At 43.6% G+C, this 20,464-nt stretch overlaps 1 protein-coding gene across 10 annotated transcripts in view; it reads left to right on the top strand.

Moving 5' to 3' along the window:
- The window catches only part of LOC310870755 (receptor-type tyrosine-protein phosphatase mu), a 255,299-nt gene that overhangs the window by 127,854 nt on the left and 106,981 nt on the right, over window positions 1-20,464 (top strand). For all 10 annotated transcript variants that reach the window (XM_083782041.1, XM_083782049.1, XM_083782048.1 and 7 more), the window contains exons 9-10: window positions 13,639-13,950; window positions 17,172-17,281. In XM_083782041.1, coding sequence (XP_083638167.1) covers window positions 13,639-13,950; window positions 17,172-17,281 — 422 coding nt within the window. The remainder of the gene's footprint in view (window positions 1-13,638; window positions 13,951-17,171; window positions 17,282-20,464) is intronic.

Here is a 20,464-nt window from a genome sequence, read left to right as displayed (position 1 = left end):
CACCTCTTCTCTATGCATAACTCAAGCTTCAGCCTCAGCCTCCCTGCAAGTATGAAAAAAAACAAAAGAACAAATGAACAAATGAAAAAAACTAAACGAAAAACACACACTGCGCAATAGAGAGATACTTTCAGTGACAGCGATATCAGGCCCGACTACCTGAGAATGGAACACTTTAACATGAAAACAGCCCCATCTAATCTGGGCTGCTGTCAGGTTGTTTACAGTGCTGACTGGCGGGGAAAGTGAGACGAGGCGAGTACTGTCTGTGAAGATGGGCCGCCATTCGCAGTTCCCCAGCCCAGACCCTCTGACAGGCTCTGTTAAAGGCATTGTTCTCTTTCTACTGTAGCTCAATCGCCTCAACACCTCCCTACTAGCATTTCACCCCCCCCCCCCCCCCTTGAGTGTTGTTTTCAGCCTGATTACATGCTGTTGGCACTGATGAACGACAGCCAGTTGACAGGGTTTCTAATTATTGAGGAAGTAGTCCCTCCCTCCCGAAGCCGCCATATACAGTAGGCTGAGTGGGGGAATGGGATACGTGGAAAAGAATGCGACTGAGAACCAGCCATGTTTTTTCCTGCTCTTAACCACTATTTTACCTCAAAATAGAGTTCTCTAAATCAAGTTCTCTATTGTGACCGTGTGACGATTTTCGCCGCATGTCACACGATGAATTATACAGGGCTTAAGTGGTTAATTAATGAGGATGTGAGATAGTTCACAACAAAAGCACAACGCACAGCACAGCACGACGCGTGCGGTATGGCGTGGCAAGCTTGGAGTAGATCAGATCTGAAGAATGTTGCAGCTTGGTGAGATGCTCGGCCCTTTGACACTGACATAAAGAACGCACACGTGTCATTTACCTCGGCAGCCACACACACAAATAGTACCCTGCAATGGAAAACGCACGCACGCACACACCAGGCACACACACTTGTCTCCCAGTAAAGTGGCTCTGCTCTGGACATGCCCAATTTGTCTCCTTTCATCCAGGACTAATGTCTTTCTCTACCCGAGGGCTGAGTGCACCGATTCTCCCTCTTGGACAGCGAGGCTGAAGCACAGGGTTATTTGTCCCTCTCTCCAACGTGTTTGGTGCTAATCACATTATCAATGTGGATTGCAGAAGGTTGAATGTGTGTGTGTGTGTGTGTGTGTGTGTGTGTGTGTGTGTGTGTGTGTGTGTGTGTGTGTGTGTGTGTGTGTGTGTGTGTGTGTGTGTGTGTGAGGGTGTGTGTGTGTGTGTATGTGTGTGTGTGTGTGTGTGTGTGTGTGTGTGTGTGTGTGTGTGTGTGTGTGTGTGTGTGTGTGTGTGTGTGTGTGTTTGTTTGGGGTAAGGGGTGGGGGGGGACTTTGGACATCTGAATTAACAAGGGGAGATAATGTGCTGATAATTTCAAAAACATTATTTAAATGTCAAGCTCTAATGATAAAAACCCACTAATAGTTCTATGTAAATGTCAAACTCAAATTATTCAATTACACTTGCAGAGAGCGCGGGAGCAGGTGATAATGTGTCTGGAATACCAATCTAGCTCTCGCTGGAAGCCCAGCCGGTCCGTGTGCCCTGGCATAAGATAGAGCTCAGTCATTTGCTGCTTCAAGGGAAGCTTTCATAATCATTATTATAACTCCATTCCACTAGAGCTATCTGCCAAACGGAGGGTTTGGGATATTGGACTCATATTTCCTAGTACTTTCACCCCGGTCGGTGTAGACTTTGGCGTTTGATAGCTTGTGAGCGGTGTAAAAAATGGTATGGATTTGCAGCAGATAGCCTTGTTGTGATTTGTGCCCGCGCTTATGATACAGTCAATAAAACTAACCTTGCGCTCGGAGTGGGCTGGGCGTAATAGGCCCACCTCATCAGCTGTCACTCACAGGCCTGTGGGTCCTATTTAAATTGCCGCGTGCATCGCTACACACACACAAACACACACACACACACACGCACGCACGCACGCACGCACACACACACACACACACACACACACACACACACACACACACACACACACACACACACACGTGCGCCTGCCCCCCGCCACATGTGAAAGGATTTATAGGAGATATTGCCCCCTCAGTGCAGCCCGTTCGTTTCACATTAAGTGGAGAGGACTGTGTGTGTGTAGTCTACATGCGTGTGTGGGTGTGGTCTGTGTGCGTGTGTGCGCATGTGCGTGTGTGTGTGTGTATATGGTGTGTATTTCGTCCTTTTCTCCTGGAGGTCAACCTTGACCCCCTCTGCCAGGCGGTGGAACGCGTGAAGGGAAGGCACCTTGCTGTTGATGCAAAGCGATGATGTCATCCTGAGTCACGGCGGTCGATCGGGGCGTCCGACCGTCCACCACAGATTCCTCTCGCCGTTTCTAGTGCCTCTCCCTCGGTTGTGGAAAGAGTACTCTGATGATTTACCACGGTACCACAAGTATAGCAATACCGCAGTATTCACAATGTTGACTTGAGTAAAAGTACAAAGGTATTGGCATCAAAATATGAGGACCAAAATGAATAGTACTCATGTTCAAAGTTTGTCCGAATCTTTCAAAAATAGAGCTCTAAACTGCCTTCCCCTGGCCAGCCGGGGCACCTGATGGAGGGGAAAGCAACTGGTTGGAATAACGTGTTCCTTCCACGCGCTACGTCCAACCAGGGGAACTCTCCCCTAGCTGTCAGGTGTAAAGGAGCAACTTGGACACTCAGGCATGAAGGAAGCATGAGTTAAAGTCCGTTGCTCTCCCCTTGTCCCCCATATATGGGGACTAGGTTGGTGGAGGGTGTGTAGAGCCCAGGATCACATTAGATGATTGACACAGGGGTGAAAAATGGGTTAAAAAAAATAATATATATATATATATATATAGAGAGAGAGCTCTACAAGCTCAAGTTGATGCATTGTGAATTTGTACTGTAGATTGGCTATTTTGTTTGTATAAAAGAATTGATACGCTGAAGTAAAGTAAACTTACCTCAAGATTGTGCTTAAGTACAGTACTTACATTCTACCACCAGTGGTGTAAAGTAACTAAGTACATTTACTCAAGTACTATACTTGAGTACAAGGTATTTTTACTTTCTTCAGTATTTCCAATTTTCAATACTTTTGCTTCTATTCTATTCCATCCATCTCAGAGGCAAATATTATACTTTTTACTCTTATAATTTGACAGCTTTAGTCTCACAAAACAATGAATATACATTAACCACTTAAGCCCTACTTTAGCCATTTGAAAATAGCCGATCCACAATCTGCTATTTTCAAATTGATTGATTGATTGATTGATTGAAACCTTTATTTATTCTCGAAAGAGCAATTGAGGTTCTCCCTCATTTTGGTTCTCCCTCAAATGATTTGTTTACACTTAAAGTATATTTTGATGCTAATATTGTTGTACTTTTACTCAAGTCAAACTCAAATGTTGATATAGCGGTCTTTTATGTTGTGTGGTATTGACACTTTTACTAAATAAAAACGTGAGTACTTCTTCCATCACCAGTCTGCACTGGGTACGGTACGGGATGGCGGTGGATCGGGCGTCCGACCTCCGCCACAGACTCTTTTAGTGTCTCTCTCCCTCCCTCCCTCCCTCTCAGACAGCTGGTGTTCCCGCCGTAGGGGAGCCAGTGGGGAACGCAGACAATTAGCCTTTTCTCAATGAAGCTCCAGGGAGAGAATGTGGAATTGTCATGAGGGCTGTTTACCAAATGGCCACTTCTCTTTTAGTGTCCGTAATGTCTTGCGCTTCTTTATGCTCATAGTCCTGACGATGTTTGTTCAAGTGTGACATCGTCACTGTCGGGCATGAAGGCTTGCGTGCATATTTCATAGTAATAATAATAATAATATACGATTTATATAGCGCTTTTCTAGGTACCCAAAGTCGCTTTACAGAACAGAAATAAAAACTTTTATTAGAAAAACGACAGTAGTTAAAAGGTTAAAATTAATCCATTTATTCGTTTCATCAGAAATGAATGCCCTATTTTATACTATATTAAAGCAATAAGCCACGAGAGGTCTCAGGTTACCGGGTATTTTACAATGGCTGGGGGCGTAGGCAGACCCGAGGCCCAGCTCTCAGCCATTGTAAAATACCTGGTAAGCTGGGGCCTCGAGTGACTTATTGCTTTTCTAAAACGGTTACAAACATATAGCAATATTAACCTAATAAAACTATTAAATTCACAAAAGTAGCTACGCTTTGCGCCACCAGAGCGAGCCACATTACTTCCTTGTTTTGCTGCAAGTAGGCTATGTGACGGGAGAATAACGCTTGATGTCTTTACGGGGCCGCCTGGAGCCACACATTCACAGTCATATGAGCGGGGCGGTGCTTAGACGCCCGCACGGCATGGGTTTGCAAGGCAATCAAGCAATCCCCTTCCCCAGTATAGCTACAGAGATGCGGAATCAGCTGCGAATGATATAAAGTGATTGAAGGTGTGGGTTATCAGTGAAATTTACACCGGTGGCGGTCACGTTACGGTAACCAGCCAATCAGAATCAAGTATTGGGACTACCCGTTTTAGAAAATATCATATACAGTTCCTTGTATATGATCTTATAGCAATAGCAATTAGGTTATCTGGTTATGGTTTCTGTATATTTGCTTTGCCCTTTACTTATTTGTGTTTTCTTGGGGAGCAGAGCATGATGATGATGATTATGATGATCAGCCAAATTGGCAGGCACTTGTGCCCGGGTGCCAACGCCCTTTAAAAGTGCCCCCAGTCCTATCCCACTTCTGTTCTGTTCATTTCACCCACCATGCTCCTTATTCAACATTGCTGTTAATACATGCAACACTTCACGGACACACACACACACACACACACACACACACACACACACACACACACACACACACACACACACACACACACACACACACACACCCCATCTGTGTATTCATGATTTATCCTTCATTACTTTGATTATTTAATATATTCTTTTTTTGTTGGTAAACTGTGTCTCCCCTGCACCTTTTGTTGTGTTCCTTGGCACCCCTAAGTCAGGATCATAACAGTGTTCTGCAAAATCAGTGGGAATAGGTGACCTGCAAGCTCACAATGTATCATGATGTGATGCATTGTGAGCTTTTTAGATCTGCTAAATTGAAACATTTTGGATATTTTTGACAATCTTCACCTATAATTACTTGGAGAGTAGGGACGTCAGGTTGAAGCTGGTTAAGTGTGTCTGTGGCTTTTATGAATATTTAACCAATGAAACATATTAAGAGCAGCTTGTGATTAAATACAGTAATAACACTGGATCCATTGGAACACAGGTTATTTTCTTTGCCCATTCCCTGAAAAGTAATAGTTTTGCACATACAAGGTTTACTACCCGACAGCGATGGTGTGCTTTCCATATGTCAGCACATCACCAGAAAATAAAACCACAGTATATTGCTGTCGTAATTCACATCTGACTAGATCATTGGCTCGCCTCATTTCATTTTTCCCCCTTCCATCTTTATATGGTATGGACTATTTCTCTCAACAATTACATTTTCCACTAGAGAAACGCGCGTACTTCTCAGCGTCTCCCACATTGGTCGTGGCCAGAGAATACGGGTGGACATTATCTCTCTCTGCGTTCTGCAGAGACGAGTGTGACATTCCCCTTGAACGCCCCAGAAATGAGACTTCCTCCTCCCAGCCGCTTGTGCGCATCTGCTGGAAATTCACAGTTTGGTGCATTTGTCACTTTGAGAGCATCTGGTTTAATTTGATTTCTGTGCCTGGCCACCCTACAATTCTATGTGCTTTTAGTGTAACCATTGCTTACTGAGTGCGGCCAAAAGATAGTTCCGCAAATAATGGGGTTTAGGCTTCTATTTTCTGGATGGCTTTCCCAAAGCGAGTGACTTGAAGAGGTCTAGTATTTTCCCTCCATCTTCCTCCTCCTGTTTTAGTGTTGTGTTTTTAGGGGGGCTGCTGACAGAGTTGTTTAAATGGAGAAGCCTTTTTGTGTGAATCGTTCAATCAGTCAGGATAGCTTGCTGGCTAGAGTGCCTTTATTCCTTTTGTCATTGTCTGAGAATCCAGACACAGCAGTCCACGGAGATAAAGATGCAGTCCGTAACTTTCTTTAGTGAATAACACATTTTGTACAATCTCTATGGTTTGACTATGTTAATAATACATTATAATTAACACAGCGATGGTTGTAGTTGGTCTACCTGCTCTTCTGTTGAGAAATGCATACCTGAGGTCGGTTAGGAACAGTACTGGTTGACCAAGAGATATTGCATGAGACTCAAAATGCAATATGTCCTAAATGGGCTTTCGGTATTAGATCAGCAGTAGAAATTGTGGCTCTCCTGTGGGATGACGGTGCCATGCCATTGGTCCAACAGCACACATTATAACTAAGCCTTACATTAACCCTAACCTAACCTCACACTAAGCCAACATTTTTCGGACTATTGAGTTATCAAAATAATGATAACTAATTGGCAGCCTTGAGGTGTACACGGGTTTGAATCCTGTGTAGGACATGAACATTACAGATGAATTACTCTTTAGTTAAGCGAACACTCCAAATTCTTCTGACGGTATAAAGATTGTGCATTATGTTTGAGAAACCTCAACAATGAAAACCAACTTCTACTTTTAGTCTAGTAGAATTACACTAGTCTCTGAACTTTCAGAAATGGCACTCACATTTCAAGGCTGTTGTGTTATTTGTGTGTGTGTGCGTGTGCGTGTGCGTGTGTGTGTGTGTGCGTGTGCGTGCTTGCAGGTGCGTGTGTGCGTGCGTGTTATTTCTAAGTAGTACGTTGGCTCAAGGAAAATTGCAGACATTCTTTTAAATCATTGTTATTGACTGAAAGATGAAGGCTGTATAAACTACTTGTACAAGGATTTATTTTCATTGCATCTGCTTTTTAAGTTCCTCAAGTTAGACCCACTGTATTCATACTGGTACTTTTAAATCTGCAATTGGAAACTAATTTTTAATAAATAATACATTATTTTAAGTATGTTAAAACAAAATGTAACTTGCATAATCTGAAGTGGTTCAAGGTGGGCTCACTACTCAAATTTAACAAATGTATACCCTAATGCAGAGATGGAAAGTACTACTGTACTTAAATACAATTTCCAATACTTAATTAACCCTGCAAGACCCGGATATATTTCTACTTGCAAAAAATAGATTTCAACCTTACTACTACTTGTACTACTAGGACTTTGTAGAGAGAATTATGTTAATAAATAATAATAATAAATTGCAAGACTAAACAATGAACATCGATGATGATGTTTAGATGAAAAAAGAACAGAAAAAATATATATTAATTAAGTAATTAATTAAAATGTAAATGTTGCAATAGTACAACCGTGGGTCTAAATCAAAATATTGTACCTTTACTCCACTACATTTACCAGTATTTGAAAACTTTAGTATTTTTTCCACCACTACCCTAATGCCAGGTATGACACCAGCTGGCTGTAGTACTGTCTGAAGCTCATTATGTGCAATATCTCCCATGCCAACGTGGGGATTGCCTCAGCTAATTGATTGATAGTTATTTAAAAAAAATGTAAAGATGTTTTTTTTTGGCTTTCAGGGGGGGGGGGGGGTGTCGGGATCGGGAGTTGAACCTGCGGCACACTGCCAGACTGCATTACCAGCCAAGGTGCCTGGACTGCTGAGCCACGGCTCAGGCCATTGATTGATAGTTATGAACCAAATGGACCCTTATACAGGTCTGTAACTCAGAGTATGTAGCCTAACGCATATACAGCACTGGTGGTCCTTGAAATGAAAACTTTGCCGCAGATGTCCGAGACATCCACTGGCCTCCCACACGTGTTCGGATCTTGGGTTATTTAGACATAAAACATAAACACTAATTTCTCCCTTTAGTCAGTCAGGAAATTTCACCCCACATTTCAAGGCAGCACTGTTATTTTTATTATTATTAATTTTTTTAAGCAGTCCAAAAACAAGAAATTATATTTGCATTCGTTTCCGACATTCTGTGCGTGGTTCAATGACTGTGCTTTGTTGTGGCTTCCCTGCTGTCCAGCTCATAACATTACTAGATGTTGTCGCTTCAAGGCCGCGGTGGTAAAGCTTGCTCGCTGTGGTGTGGAAATCAGCCCTTTCGCCGTGCATGTGGCATAGCTTAGGAGGCAGGCAATCAGACTACACTCCCATTGGCTTAGGCAGCGTGTGTGGCAGCTAATCAGGTAAGGCCGTCAGTATGACTAGGTGGTGACAATGTCATCTACATTTCATGAGCTTTCATTAGTAAGGTTTCACCTGACAATCATTATTGACTCATTTTACAAGGATTTATTTTTGAGTTATTTTACAAGGATTTATTTTTGAGTAGAGTCTCTAGACTTCACAAGGATGTATCCATGTATTTGCTTTCTTAGTTCCTTAAAGGTATATTCAGTGATTTCACTTAATTCAAATATCACTTATTTTTTTGTTTTGTTGTGATAATCCTCCCTACTATAGAGTGTGCTGGCCATATAAGGAGTTCCTCCCTGTCCCCAGTTAACCCCTGGGGGTCAAAAAACCTTAGGTTTCGTTTTTGACTCTCTATCCTGATTGGACGAAAGGCTGGGTCCCACAGCCAAAAACGAAACCTAAGGTTTTTTGAGTGAAATCACTGAATATACCTTTAAATTGGATCTAGTCACACAAGTACTTTTAAACCTGGAACTTATTGTAATGAATATAACAATCACAACCGTGTGAAGTGAGGGGCGCTCTTGTCATCGTACATCATCATGACGTAAAACAGACACTATGCTCAGACAGACACTATGACGTAAAATTCTCCATTCATTGTCAATGGGAATTTAATGTTTGTGTAGGACAAAAATAGTCACTAAGCTGATTTGCTCAGACACTATGATGTAAAACCACACTAACTAGTAGTAGAATAGCATGCAGTGGTTGGAGGTGGTCTGCCTGAGACATGTACGGTAGATCGGCTATTTTCACAATATTTATCTGTGGAACCGAGTCAAATAAAATTCCTCAACAAATACTTATCAGTCTACAAGTGCTTATCAGGGTGGCGGGTCGGGACCCCAGTTCAAATATGATTATTTTGCGGGGTCGCGGCCTCAAAAGGTTGAGAACCACTGGGTTAGGTATGAACAGTATGGACGTTCATACTGTATGCACACGTCTCCCGTGGACAAGCGGTAGCCAGACTGAGCGGTAGATGTTTGGGTTCTCACGTGGGAGAAGGGGGTGCAACTTAAAGATTGCAGCTTTAATGCATGGAATTGAATCAGCGGCTTCCTGCTAATGGCAGTGGGGGAGAAGGTGAAGGCGCGTTTCGGCTCTCTGTCGAGGCCCTTGGTGCATACTGTACATCACAGAACGTGGCGCCATCTGTCTTCAGTGGGGTACGGCGGCTTCACCCCCCACACCCACACCACCCGTGTCTCCTTTGGGCCCTCCTAACACGATTTCATCGGCTCTATTAAAGCACAGGAGAGATCACATCCGTCATTCCTCCTTGTGAAATATCACACGGTATTCCATCTTTCATTCAACAAGCAAGGCAGCCTCTCTTTCTTCCTTTTCTCTCCTCGGCTCGGCTTCTCTGTCTCTCTCTCCTTTCTCATCGTCTCGCTTGTTCGGGCTTGTGTTCGTGTCATGTGTCGTGACCCAATTTCCCCGCGAAAGCCACTGAATTTCTCCTGTCACCTCGGCGTCGCACAGAATTCTATATGTGACCGAGGGAACCAAACCAAAGAGATCTCGCTCATATTTTTGGGGTTTTCTGATAGTTTATCTTGAAATAACCCCTACTACACTTCTCTGGGTTGATTTAAAGCTGTAGTCCCTACTAGGGGTCTACCACTCAGCCTGGGCAGATATTCCGCTGATTGAGCTTCAGGCATTACTAGTTGTCAATGAATAGGTGTCCTACCTCAATTTCTCAGTGGAAGAGTTTAGGGCAGGGGTGTCGAACTCAACTTGGGGCGAGGACCGCATTGGTCAAAAGGTCACTTGATGGGGGCCACAACCAGTTGCGGACGCACGTTCGATGTCTCAGTCAGTCACTGCTATAATATCTATCTATCTATCTATCTATCTATCTATCTATCTATCTATCTATCTATCTATCTATCTATCTATCTATCTATCTATCTATCTATCTATCTATATATATATCTATGTATGCTCAGACCCAGCCAGCCAGCCAGCAAGCCACACACATAGTGCTCAGACCCAGCCAGCCAGCTCCGTAAGGGAGTGGTTGCACCACTCAAAAAATCTTCAAAAAACTGAAGAGGCTACTGGAGATTGGAGAACCTGATTTGGACATGATCTGATGCAGGACAATGTCACTATGACAGAAAGAGAAGATGGGTCTGTTGCCACATTCATTCACCCCATAATCTCAGTCACACACACACACACACACACACACACACACACACACACACACACATTTGTCCCTATAATGTGCACGGGCTACTGGCACCGTTCCACTTCATCATATCACGCAAGAGACGCCACACACCAGTATAGAAGGGAGATAGTCACTTACTCACTTGTTGTAACTTGTAGGGATGCCACAAAGTGACCATCAGCCAAATCAAATAGTCGACAGCTCTGCCGATTAATAATCGATTAATTGAACCCACCCCCCATATTAATCAATATCAGATAAAACTTATAAGATTTTATATTATGCACATGCCATGGTCACATAACCATTATATGTTGAGTGAATGCTTTGATGGTTACAGTTTTATAATCAGTTTTGATGAGTAAACCTTTGTGGAGATCTTCTTAGTTCTCATTGTATGCTAGTTACTGCCATTCAGGATGGAAAATGAAATCCATTTGGATTTGGGGAGAAGTAGTTTCATAAGGGGCTGGTATGAAGTACTTGATATAAAGAGAACATGTTCAGTTCACTAGTCTACACTCTACTCTACACCTGCCTTCATTTCATCTGATTGTCTGTCTGGCAGGCACTTAACAAGCAATCGTTAACTGTGTCTGTTAGAGAGAGGGGCAGAGAGGAGTGGCTTTGCTCAACTTGATTTATACTTATATGCTCCACTCTGATGAAGGTACATGTTCGATATATCATGCAGCCTTATACTTATTAGCCTATATATATATTATTTTTTGCTTGAGGCAGGCGGGCCGCAGAAGACGACGTCGCGGCCCGCGGATCACCAGTTTGACACCCCTGGTTTAGGGAGACCACCTCCCAACCACTGCAGATCTTTATTAACATGCTCTAATGTTGCAGATTGATTACAAATTGTTGTTTTAAGCAAATGTAATTCAAAGTTATTTTGAAAGTTACAGATGGATAGATGTACTGTATACTTCCACAGAAGAAAATATGGACAAAAAAACATCTTCCAGAAGTAAACCTGTTGTAGTGACCACATTTTCTTTTCATTCTCTTTTTTTGAATCAAAAGGTATGCCTATTGTAGTTGCCGACACCACATGCAAAGGTTGCCACAGTTACCTTGTTTGTTACTTTGTTCTTTGCCAGACAGCAGTGTTGTTTGTAGATTCTTCTGCCGCTGGTTTGTTTATCGTGTCTGTCTGCTTGTTTGGGATGTTGAAGGAAATGAACAGCCGTGCCAGAAGGGAGGCAGGGTCGGAGGGTGTGGGGTGATGGGAGGGGGGTATGTCTCTCCCAACCTCCTCCCTGCACCTCCAGAATGTTAAACATGGCGCCCATGGCTGCCTCCGAATTGCTGGACGGTGTCTCCCGGGTAACAGGGAAATTGAGCTCTGGCTGTTCCTAATAGGTGGTAAAGTGTTAGGTTCCAGAGAAATGGACTGCAAATTTAACCTGGAATGGAAATTGATCCCATTACCTTGTGCTCCGGCTACTCTCTCTCCCGCAGGAACCTTGGAGAGAGAGAGGGAGCGAGAGAGAGAGAGATGATGGGAGACAGAAAAAAATGATGATAACTTAGGATCAGAGAGGAGATGGAGATTGAGGAACAGAGAAAAGACAAGAAATAGCAAGGGAACAAAGAGCCTGGAAGTGTCGAAATAGAGGAGGAAAAAAGGAATACCGGTAGATGAGAATAGAGCAGGAAATAGAAGGGTTGAGCCGAGACAAGGAAGAAATCGAAAGAGGCGAGCGAGAGAGAGAGAGGGGGGGGGGGGGGGGAGGTGAGAGGAGAGAGAGTGAGATGGAAAAATGGAACAGGAAAAGAGATTCAGTGGGAGACAGACAGACAGACAGACAGACAGACAGACAGACAGTGACTGACTGACTGACTGACTGACTGACTGACTGACTGACTGACTGACTGACTGACTGACTGACTGACTGACTGACTCTGTATCAGTATGGAGCTAATAGCTGGCTTCTGCTGGTCCAGATGGAAAAAAGGGAGAGAGAGGGGAGAAAAGAAAGTGGAGGCATACGGAGAAATAGCAGCGTGCTCTGAAGGGATGATATGGCTTCTAGCGCCGCACCTCCACCGCCTGCGCCTGCGGGTCGCATCGTGTCAGCCCGTGAAGGCCGGGTTAGCTATGGTGATAGGAGGTGGTTTGCTTCAATGTCACACCGGCCCTTGGAAATGCTGCAATATATCACCTGCAAATTTGTTTAAAATATATAAATATTTTAGGCAAAGTGCTTTTCCGGGAACAGACGGATGAAAATGTTTAAAAGTCATGGAAAGTGAGTGCATAAACTTTCATAAACTTTCAGTTACATTTCTACTTTTTTAATTTGTAATGTGGTCTAGTTCATTGGTTCTCAAAGTGCACTCCAAGGACCGTGAGGGACAGGTTCCCTTGATGGTGTGCCAAATGGAACCTTACGGGTCTGTAACTCTGAGGGCCCATTTGTACACTCGAGTTATGGGGGTCCTTGAAATTAAATGGTTTTAGAACGACCTATAGATAAACAGGGAGGTCCACAAACGGCTTAAATAGATAGACGTTTCAGTCTGTTATTTGGATTAGCATCAGGTCAAGTAAGTTTTGACCTGATGTGATTCTCTGCCTATGTAACATTATCTGGTGAAAATATAAAATGACTGCCTGTATCCTTTTTGAGGGGCACTAGCCCCTCCTACTGTATATGCCCAGCTTTCACAAGGTTTGCTTTGTATGAATCATAGCGATGATTTGATTGGCTGATCACCATAGCGATGATTTGATTGGCTGAGCAAAGTACTGTACATATTGAGGATTATTGAGGATAAAAAGTGAGGACAGAAAAGTGAAGACGGATAAATCACGCAAATTGTGATTGGCTGGAATGAGATGATGTATGATGATAAGAGCACCCCTCACTTCACTTGGACCGTGTGATGATTTACTTATTTATTTATTTATTTATTTCTACAAACTCACAATGTGTCGCGATGCGACACATTGTGAGCTTGAAGATCTGCCTATTCTCAAAAGATTTTGATACATTTGATAACTTAATAAATGGGACAAGTTGCACCATGATTACTTTTACTTTTGGTACTTTAAGTACATGTTATACTTTTACTTGTAACGAAGTACCGGTACTTTTGCATTGCGTTATTGATACTTGTAAAGTTGTAATTAAGTAAAACATTTGAGCACTTTCTCCACCACTACCTCCACCCTCACCGTATCCCCCTGTCCTCTCTGCACTCTCCACAGAGCCCATGCACGGCCCGCGGCGGCTGGAGGTGGTGGAGGTGCTTTCCAAGCAGGTGACGGTGCGCTGGGAGGCGTTGGGCTACAACGTGACGCGCTGCCACAACTACAACCTGACGGTGCAGTACCGCTCCCGCGTGGCCGGCGGCAAGGAGGAGACGCGTGAGGAGATGTGCTACGACACGCAGAGCCGAGACCCCCAGCACACTATCCACAACCTGACCCCCTACACCAACCTCAGTGTCAGGCTGGTGCTGCGCAACCCAGAGGGCGTCAAGGAGAGCACGGAGCTGGAGGTGCAGACCGACGAGGACGGTGAGGGACTTCTCCGCACGTACAGGAAAAAACGCAGGTCTTATTGAAAATGAAGTACTAGGCGCGTTAATCGCTGCCCGTTTGAAAGGACCTTTAGAGTAAAACATAATTTTCAACTCCTACTAACATAGTAAGAAGTGATAAAACAACAGTAATATGATAGGAAAAATAATCAAATATCTATACCACACGCACGTAGTAGTAGCAGACTAGCAGTAGTAGTAGCCAATAGAGACAATGTAACTCCACAACTGTAAACATTTTGTCAGCATGTCAAATGCTCTAAGAAGACCCTGACCTGTGTCCTTTTCTTTGGCATTGTTCATCACCCGACATGCAAAACACTCAAAATAAGTAAAAAAAAAAGATTGTGCTTGCTGTTGAAAGAGTGTTTATTATAAGTGAATGACCGAACAAAATAAACGGGACCATTAATAGTTTTGCGGAACTAACTGATGACTTGGAAAACGTCATTTTTGTCACTAGACTATTATTACTATTATTATTTATTGGATGACACAGTGGCATAACATACAAATGACTCCAAGTCAAAAGCAAGGTCAAACTAGACAAAGTGGCAATCGGCACAGGTCTCCACCAGGGCAGGTCAGGTTGTGGCCTCATGGTGGCGCTATAACAGGCTGTTGAGGAAGATTTGGGCCGGAGGTTCGTGTTGGAGGGATGCAGGTACAATGTTTTTCCATGTGTGCATACATAAGTTGTATACAGATCGATGCAGTTATAGCTAAAAACAGGAATTGGCCTGTTATAGCGCCACCGTGAGGCTGATTTTGAGGAATAAATTGTGGCATGTCGTCCTCGGCCTAGTGAAAATGTGCGTGTATAATTTAAGGGAAATTGCACACTGTGTTTGTGATTTGTGGGCTTTTTTCGAAATGGACGAATCGTGTGAGCTTTGGAAGCCAATCTTAGCCAATCAGGATGGAAGATGGGAAATGGTGCCGCTCCGTGTTGATCACATGACTATGGAGATAGTGTATATCGATTTGCGTGAAATTTGGATAAAATCTGAAGGAGTAATAATAGAAAATGTGTTTTACATATGTCGGCCTCCTGGTGGCGCTATAAAGAGCAGATGTGAAAAATTCCAGGCAAAGGTTTTGCCTTGGCCTCTAGGGAGTTGGCATACAAAGTTATCCACAGATCCGTGCAGTTAGAGGTAAAAACACATACCCGGCCAGTTATAGCGCCACCTTGAGTCTGAGTTGTAATTGTTCATGTGGCATTTTGTCCTCGGCCTAGTGGGAATGTGGGTGCACAATTTCACGGAAATCACGCGATGTGTTCATGATTTGCAGCATTTTGTTTGAAACTGAGCACTCCTGTGAACTTTGGAAGCCAATCTTAACCAATCAGGATGGAGTCTGAGAAATCTGAAAGACCGGTTTCGTTGAATGGCTCTAGAGAGACTGTACCAATTTGCGTGATGTTTGGACAAAATATGTAGGTGTACTGTGCAAAAACTTTTTTTGCACAAAGCGGCCTCCTGGTGGCGCTATAACAGGCCGTTCTGGAAAGTTTGGGGCAGAGGTTCATCGTTGGCATCCAGGGAGTGTGTGTGCAAAATTTGGCATCGACCGGATTAACGGTGGCCGAGATTAGCTGCTCACGGACACACGGACGGACGGACGGACACACACACGGACGGACGGACACACGGACGGACGGAGTGCAAAACATACTCTCCCCACATGCCTTCGGCCTGGTGGAGACAATAACTCATCACAAACCACTTAGCAAAAATCTAAATTTATACAGATGTTTTCCTAGTTTTAATATGGACATGGTTCATCCAAGTAACTTCATATAACATTTAAATAACATCAGAGTGCAGAACAGTCTCCCAAAGTCAAAGGAAAGGAGCAATGCAACACCACCTCCCCGATGTAAAGATGAAAGGTGGCCTGCTTTGCCTCTGCAGACTCGAAACCAAAATGAACTCTGAGGGAACTCTCAAGGAACCCCTGGCCGCTTGATCACCAACAGTCTCAGCTGACTAAAATAAAGAAGAAGAGAACCTTGTCATGTCCGCGTCAGATCTTTCTGACTGGAAACTTAAAAGAAGCAACTGTCTCTCACTGTCTCGCTGCTCTGTGTGTGACTGTGTTTGTATCTCTACACGTGCGTGTGTTTGTCTGCAGAACATGCGCAGGCGAGGCTTTTGCATGTGTGTATTTGGAATCCCACGGGAACCGTCAGGTGTGCAGATGGTGTGATGCTACAGGCACCTTCTTTTAGCATAAATCCTATTAGTCAGAAAAGACATGAAGGGGAAGAAAATATCTCCATGTAATTTATAGAGAGCCGCTCATATCGGGGGGGTGGGGGGGGATTGAGTGCATGACTCTGGCAGCGTCTGAACATAAGTAAACAGTGTCGGGAGATTGAGACATCCCCTGGGATTGTCACTTCATCTGCCCCACTTTGTTTGCACTACATTACTATGTGTGAGCAAAGAGCCATGCGCTGTGCAGTACATCACCCCATGTAGTGTTGAGTGATAATCATGTGTTTTCACTTTGGCTCATGGACATTCTTATATAATAATAATAATAATTATTATTATTATTATTATTATTATTATTATTATTATTATTATTATTATTATTATTATAATTATAATTATTATTACTACTACTACTACTAGACCAGTGCCCGGCTGTAGAGCACAGAGTCGGTAACGATGGAAGTTGGAGATCCATGCCCCACCCGGCTATGCAATACTTGTTGTACGCGTGTCAGAATACCCGTTCCACCCACCTGTCTGTGTCCCTTTTATGCCCATATATGGAGATTTCTGTATCTGTCTCTCTGTGTGTCCCTTTATTCCTACAGTATATATGGAGTTCTGTGCCAGGCATGCCCAAATATGAAGTGTTGTGATGTTACAGGCCAGCTCCATACAGTATATGGAGATATAGGGGTGATCAGGTCCAGAGCCTGGGCAGAGGATTTTGTCCTGGTTCTGGACAACCGGCGATCCGACGGTCAGTGAGTTAGTTCGTTTTCACATGTCCAGAAAACCCGAGCAGTAAGGTGTTGTTTGTCTTGCTCAAGGGCACTTCGATGCCATGCCAGGAGGAGCTGGGATCAAACTCCTTCTGAGCCCCCCGCCCCTCCATGTCACACCATCACCACCGCAATTTGATCAGTGCTGAGAGTGAAAGTGGTGTGATAGGTTTGTGGTCATTTCCCCACAGTGCCGGGGGCCATTCCCGTCGAGTCCATCCAGGGGAGTGCTTATGAAGAAAAGATCATCTTGAAGTGGAGGGAGCCGGCGCAGACCTATGGAATCATCACGCAGTATGAGGTATGCAGTACGAAAGGGCACACAGGAAACATCCTGACACACTTAACCACCCATAGGAGGCTATTTTTTCTCCTCCCACCCCCTGTGGTGTTGTGCATTTCTTACAGAATGGAATCTCGCTCTGCTATTCAGTATTTCAGTTCCAAGTCTGGCAGCAGTGATGCACAAGCACAAGGCACCTTTTCTGGCGACCATGAACGGCCACATATAGACCTACTGAATATGGATTTTTTCATGGAATAAATAGTTATCTTGTCTAATATGTTACTTCCTTCCTCAGATGTTACCAATGATACCAAATCAAGTTGTGTTCCATTCAGGGTCAGGTCTCCCAGTCAGGGTGCTGATGTTGTACATGTTGGCTCACTGGGAAGGCTCTATTACACTAAATGGAATGACCAGATTATCATTGGTAACACCTGTGAAGATTGTACCATTATACAATTATCTTCTAGAGCTTCTAGATCATCTTTTTTAACGTTTGAAGTGGTTACAGTGGTTAATCACTTTAAACAAATATATATTTTTAAATACATTTACATGTTGCTTGCATTGTGCAAAAATAACCCAGCTGTACATCAGCTCACTAACGCTTGGCAACTGGAGTTGGTCCAGATAGACTCCTGACACTACAACTTATTACCATCCCCTATCCTTTGACACACACAACCTCGATGAAAATTCTATACCCGCAATGTACCTCCTAGAACACACATTGCAACTCAACAGCGAGCGAGTGTTGACACAAGGATCCACACAGCCCTTTGCCATCCGCTGCCATCCGCTGCCGGATTGGATCTTGAATAATAGAAACGGTCCACACACACACACACACACACACACACACACACACACACACACACACACACCATATTGTACACATTCATCTTAACCCGCTTACCGTGGGCCGTAATCCCCCATCCTCTCCCCTCGCCGAGATTGATTCGGTTCTGTTGATTCACCCTCTTGTCTCCATTTGCTCATGCTTGGCATTCTGACTAGGTTAGCATTCATTGACAGGGGTGTTGCTCAGACGGGGGAGTGCAAAGATTGAATAGTGAAAGTAATACAATCAGGACCGCCGCACAGGTCGCTCCATCCTATGCCACACCATCAGGTGAGTGATGCGAATGGAATATGAAACGGATAACCCCTCGCTGCCGCTCTGAGATATTTCAATCATAGCAGGAGAAGGGACCCTTCCTCCTGCACTCACCAGTAATGTCACAATCATCCCAGGCATTTATTTATGCGGAGCCAGATGTGTTTTCACCTGATAACATCCCCACGCACTATAGGCAATCGGTTTCATATACCATAGCGATTACCTCCTTCACTCTGTGGGGGGCAATCTTCAGTGCATAGAGACAGTTCTTGTTCAGATAAGATATGAATATCCCCAGCGATCTCGGTATTACACAGCTGACAGTTTCAGAAGAAACTAGTAGATTCAGTAGATTATAGAATAGAATATACAGTAGATTTTTCCCTTCAGTTCTTTTTTTTAATGGAAACCAAACACAGCTCTGTATTTTCTCGGTATTCCCCAGAAGTTTATTCCTTTAAGTCAGAACCTTGCTTTGAATTGACACTATCAAGGGGCTCAAAGTGAAATCCGTCTCACAAGCCCTGATATCAAAAGAGATTTCAGTGTCATTCCTCTCTGACCAAGCTCTGTGTCAATTTTGGACCAGCAGGCTAGCACTTGCTGCTGCGAGAGTGAGGTCTAGCCAACACCAACTCGGGATTCCTGGATCGCTGCCCTCCACAAATTCCTATCCAACATCAGGTTCTTGAGCTCTGCAGTGTTGTTAGCCAAGCTGTCACGCCGCAGCACGTCTACATAGGTGGTACGCTTCTTTCCCCTCCTGGCTTTGCTCTGGGTTGGCTCCCATAGAGTCTAGGCTAGCACTAGGCTAGCATAGGCTAGCACTAAACATGTGAATTTCACTGTGACTGATTGACTGACTCAGTGGCTGCGTGATGAAGTTACACCATTGGTCGGATGGTTGGCATAACTTCAAGCTATCCTTGTATTATCATGAATTGTGTTATATACTGTATTTGGGTCAATAATACATTATTTCAATAATAGAATATTAAGACGGAACCCAGCAATAAGCTCTTTTAGGCTGCTCAACAGTGCCACTTTAGGTCACCCAGTGGTGTTGCAGCTGTTCGTTCCCCAAACAAGCAGACAGACAGACAGACAGACAGACAGACGAGGCATGAGTCATGCTTGTTCAAATTGTCAGTTATCGCAAATTGCTTGCACATATATTTTTTGTAAATGTTTCACGTACAAACTGGGATTCAGATAATGGTCCAGTCTTTGGCTTTTTTTGTGTGTCATCCATTTGGTGTCTTTTTGACTCGTCGTACTTCGGAATCGGCACTTATAAATAAAAGAATCAATCAATCAAAAGCTTTTAGCTGGCTGCTCTGAAGGCAAACTCTCTGCCTCAAGGATGGAACAACCATTGTTCATCAGCAGTGCACAGACTTCTAAACATTTCATTTACTCTGCCACTTCAGCATATCTTTTTCATAATGTGATATTATCTTGCAATCATAGATCCGTCTGTGCTAATTTTGCTGTAATGTTTATTTGTGAAGTGTTGAGGATATCAACATTACTGTAAACCTTATGTGGAGGTATACGTGTAGATTATCTTAAATCTATGTACTGTATATAATCTTTCTATGTACTGTAGTACGTATCCCTTTCAGTTTCTAAAATGTCTTTTGGGCGACCCCAAAGCTGGATGGTTGCGGTACATACCACATGGGCTCTGATTGGTCGATTCCCGGCCGGCCAGATCATCTGCTGCTTGTCACTCTCGTACAATCGCACCGTGTTTCCAGGCTCTCTACATCTGTTAAAAAAGGCTCAAAAACCAAGTATAAATGAACCTTAAATCTCCTGTGGTGTATTTTTCCCCTCTTTATTTCATTTCTCTTCACTTTTATTATTGTAACGTCCTGTCCTGTCCTGTCCTGTTTTTTTTTTTACGTGCTCACCGAAACATTATGACATTTGGCACTGCGGACTCATTTTACAGACAAAGCCTAAATGAGAAGGCCTCCAAGCATTTCAGAACTTGATGGACACAAATTATGCAGCACTCTAAACTGCCTTTGTGTTCCCTTAATTGGAATTATAATGGAGGCTTTCTATTACGA

This window comes from Protomyctophum parallelum (assembly GCF_964188405.1).
Source record: "Protomyctophum parallelum genome assembly, chromosome: 14".
In the NCBI taxonomy this organism is placed as follows: domain Eukaryota; kingdom Metazoa; phylum Chordata; class Actinopteri; order Myctophiformes; family Myctophidae; genus Protomyctophum; species Protomyctophum parallelum.
This window is presented reverse-complemented; position numbering and strand designations above follow the sequence as displayed.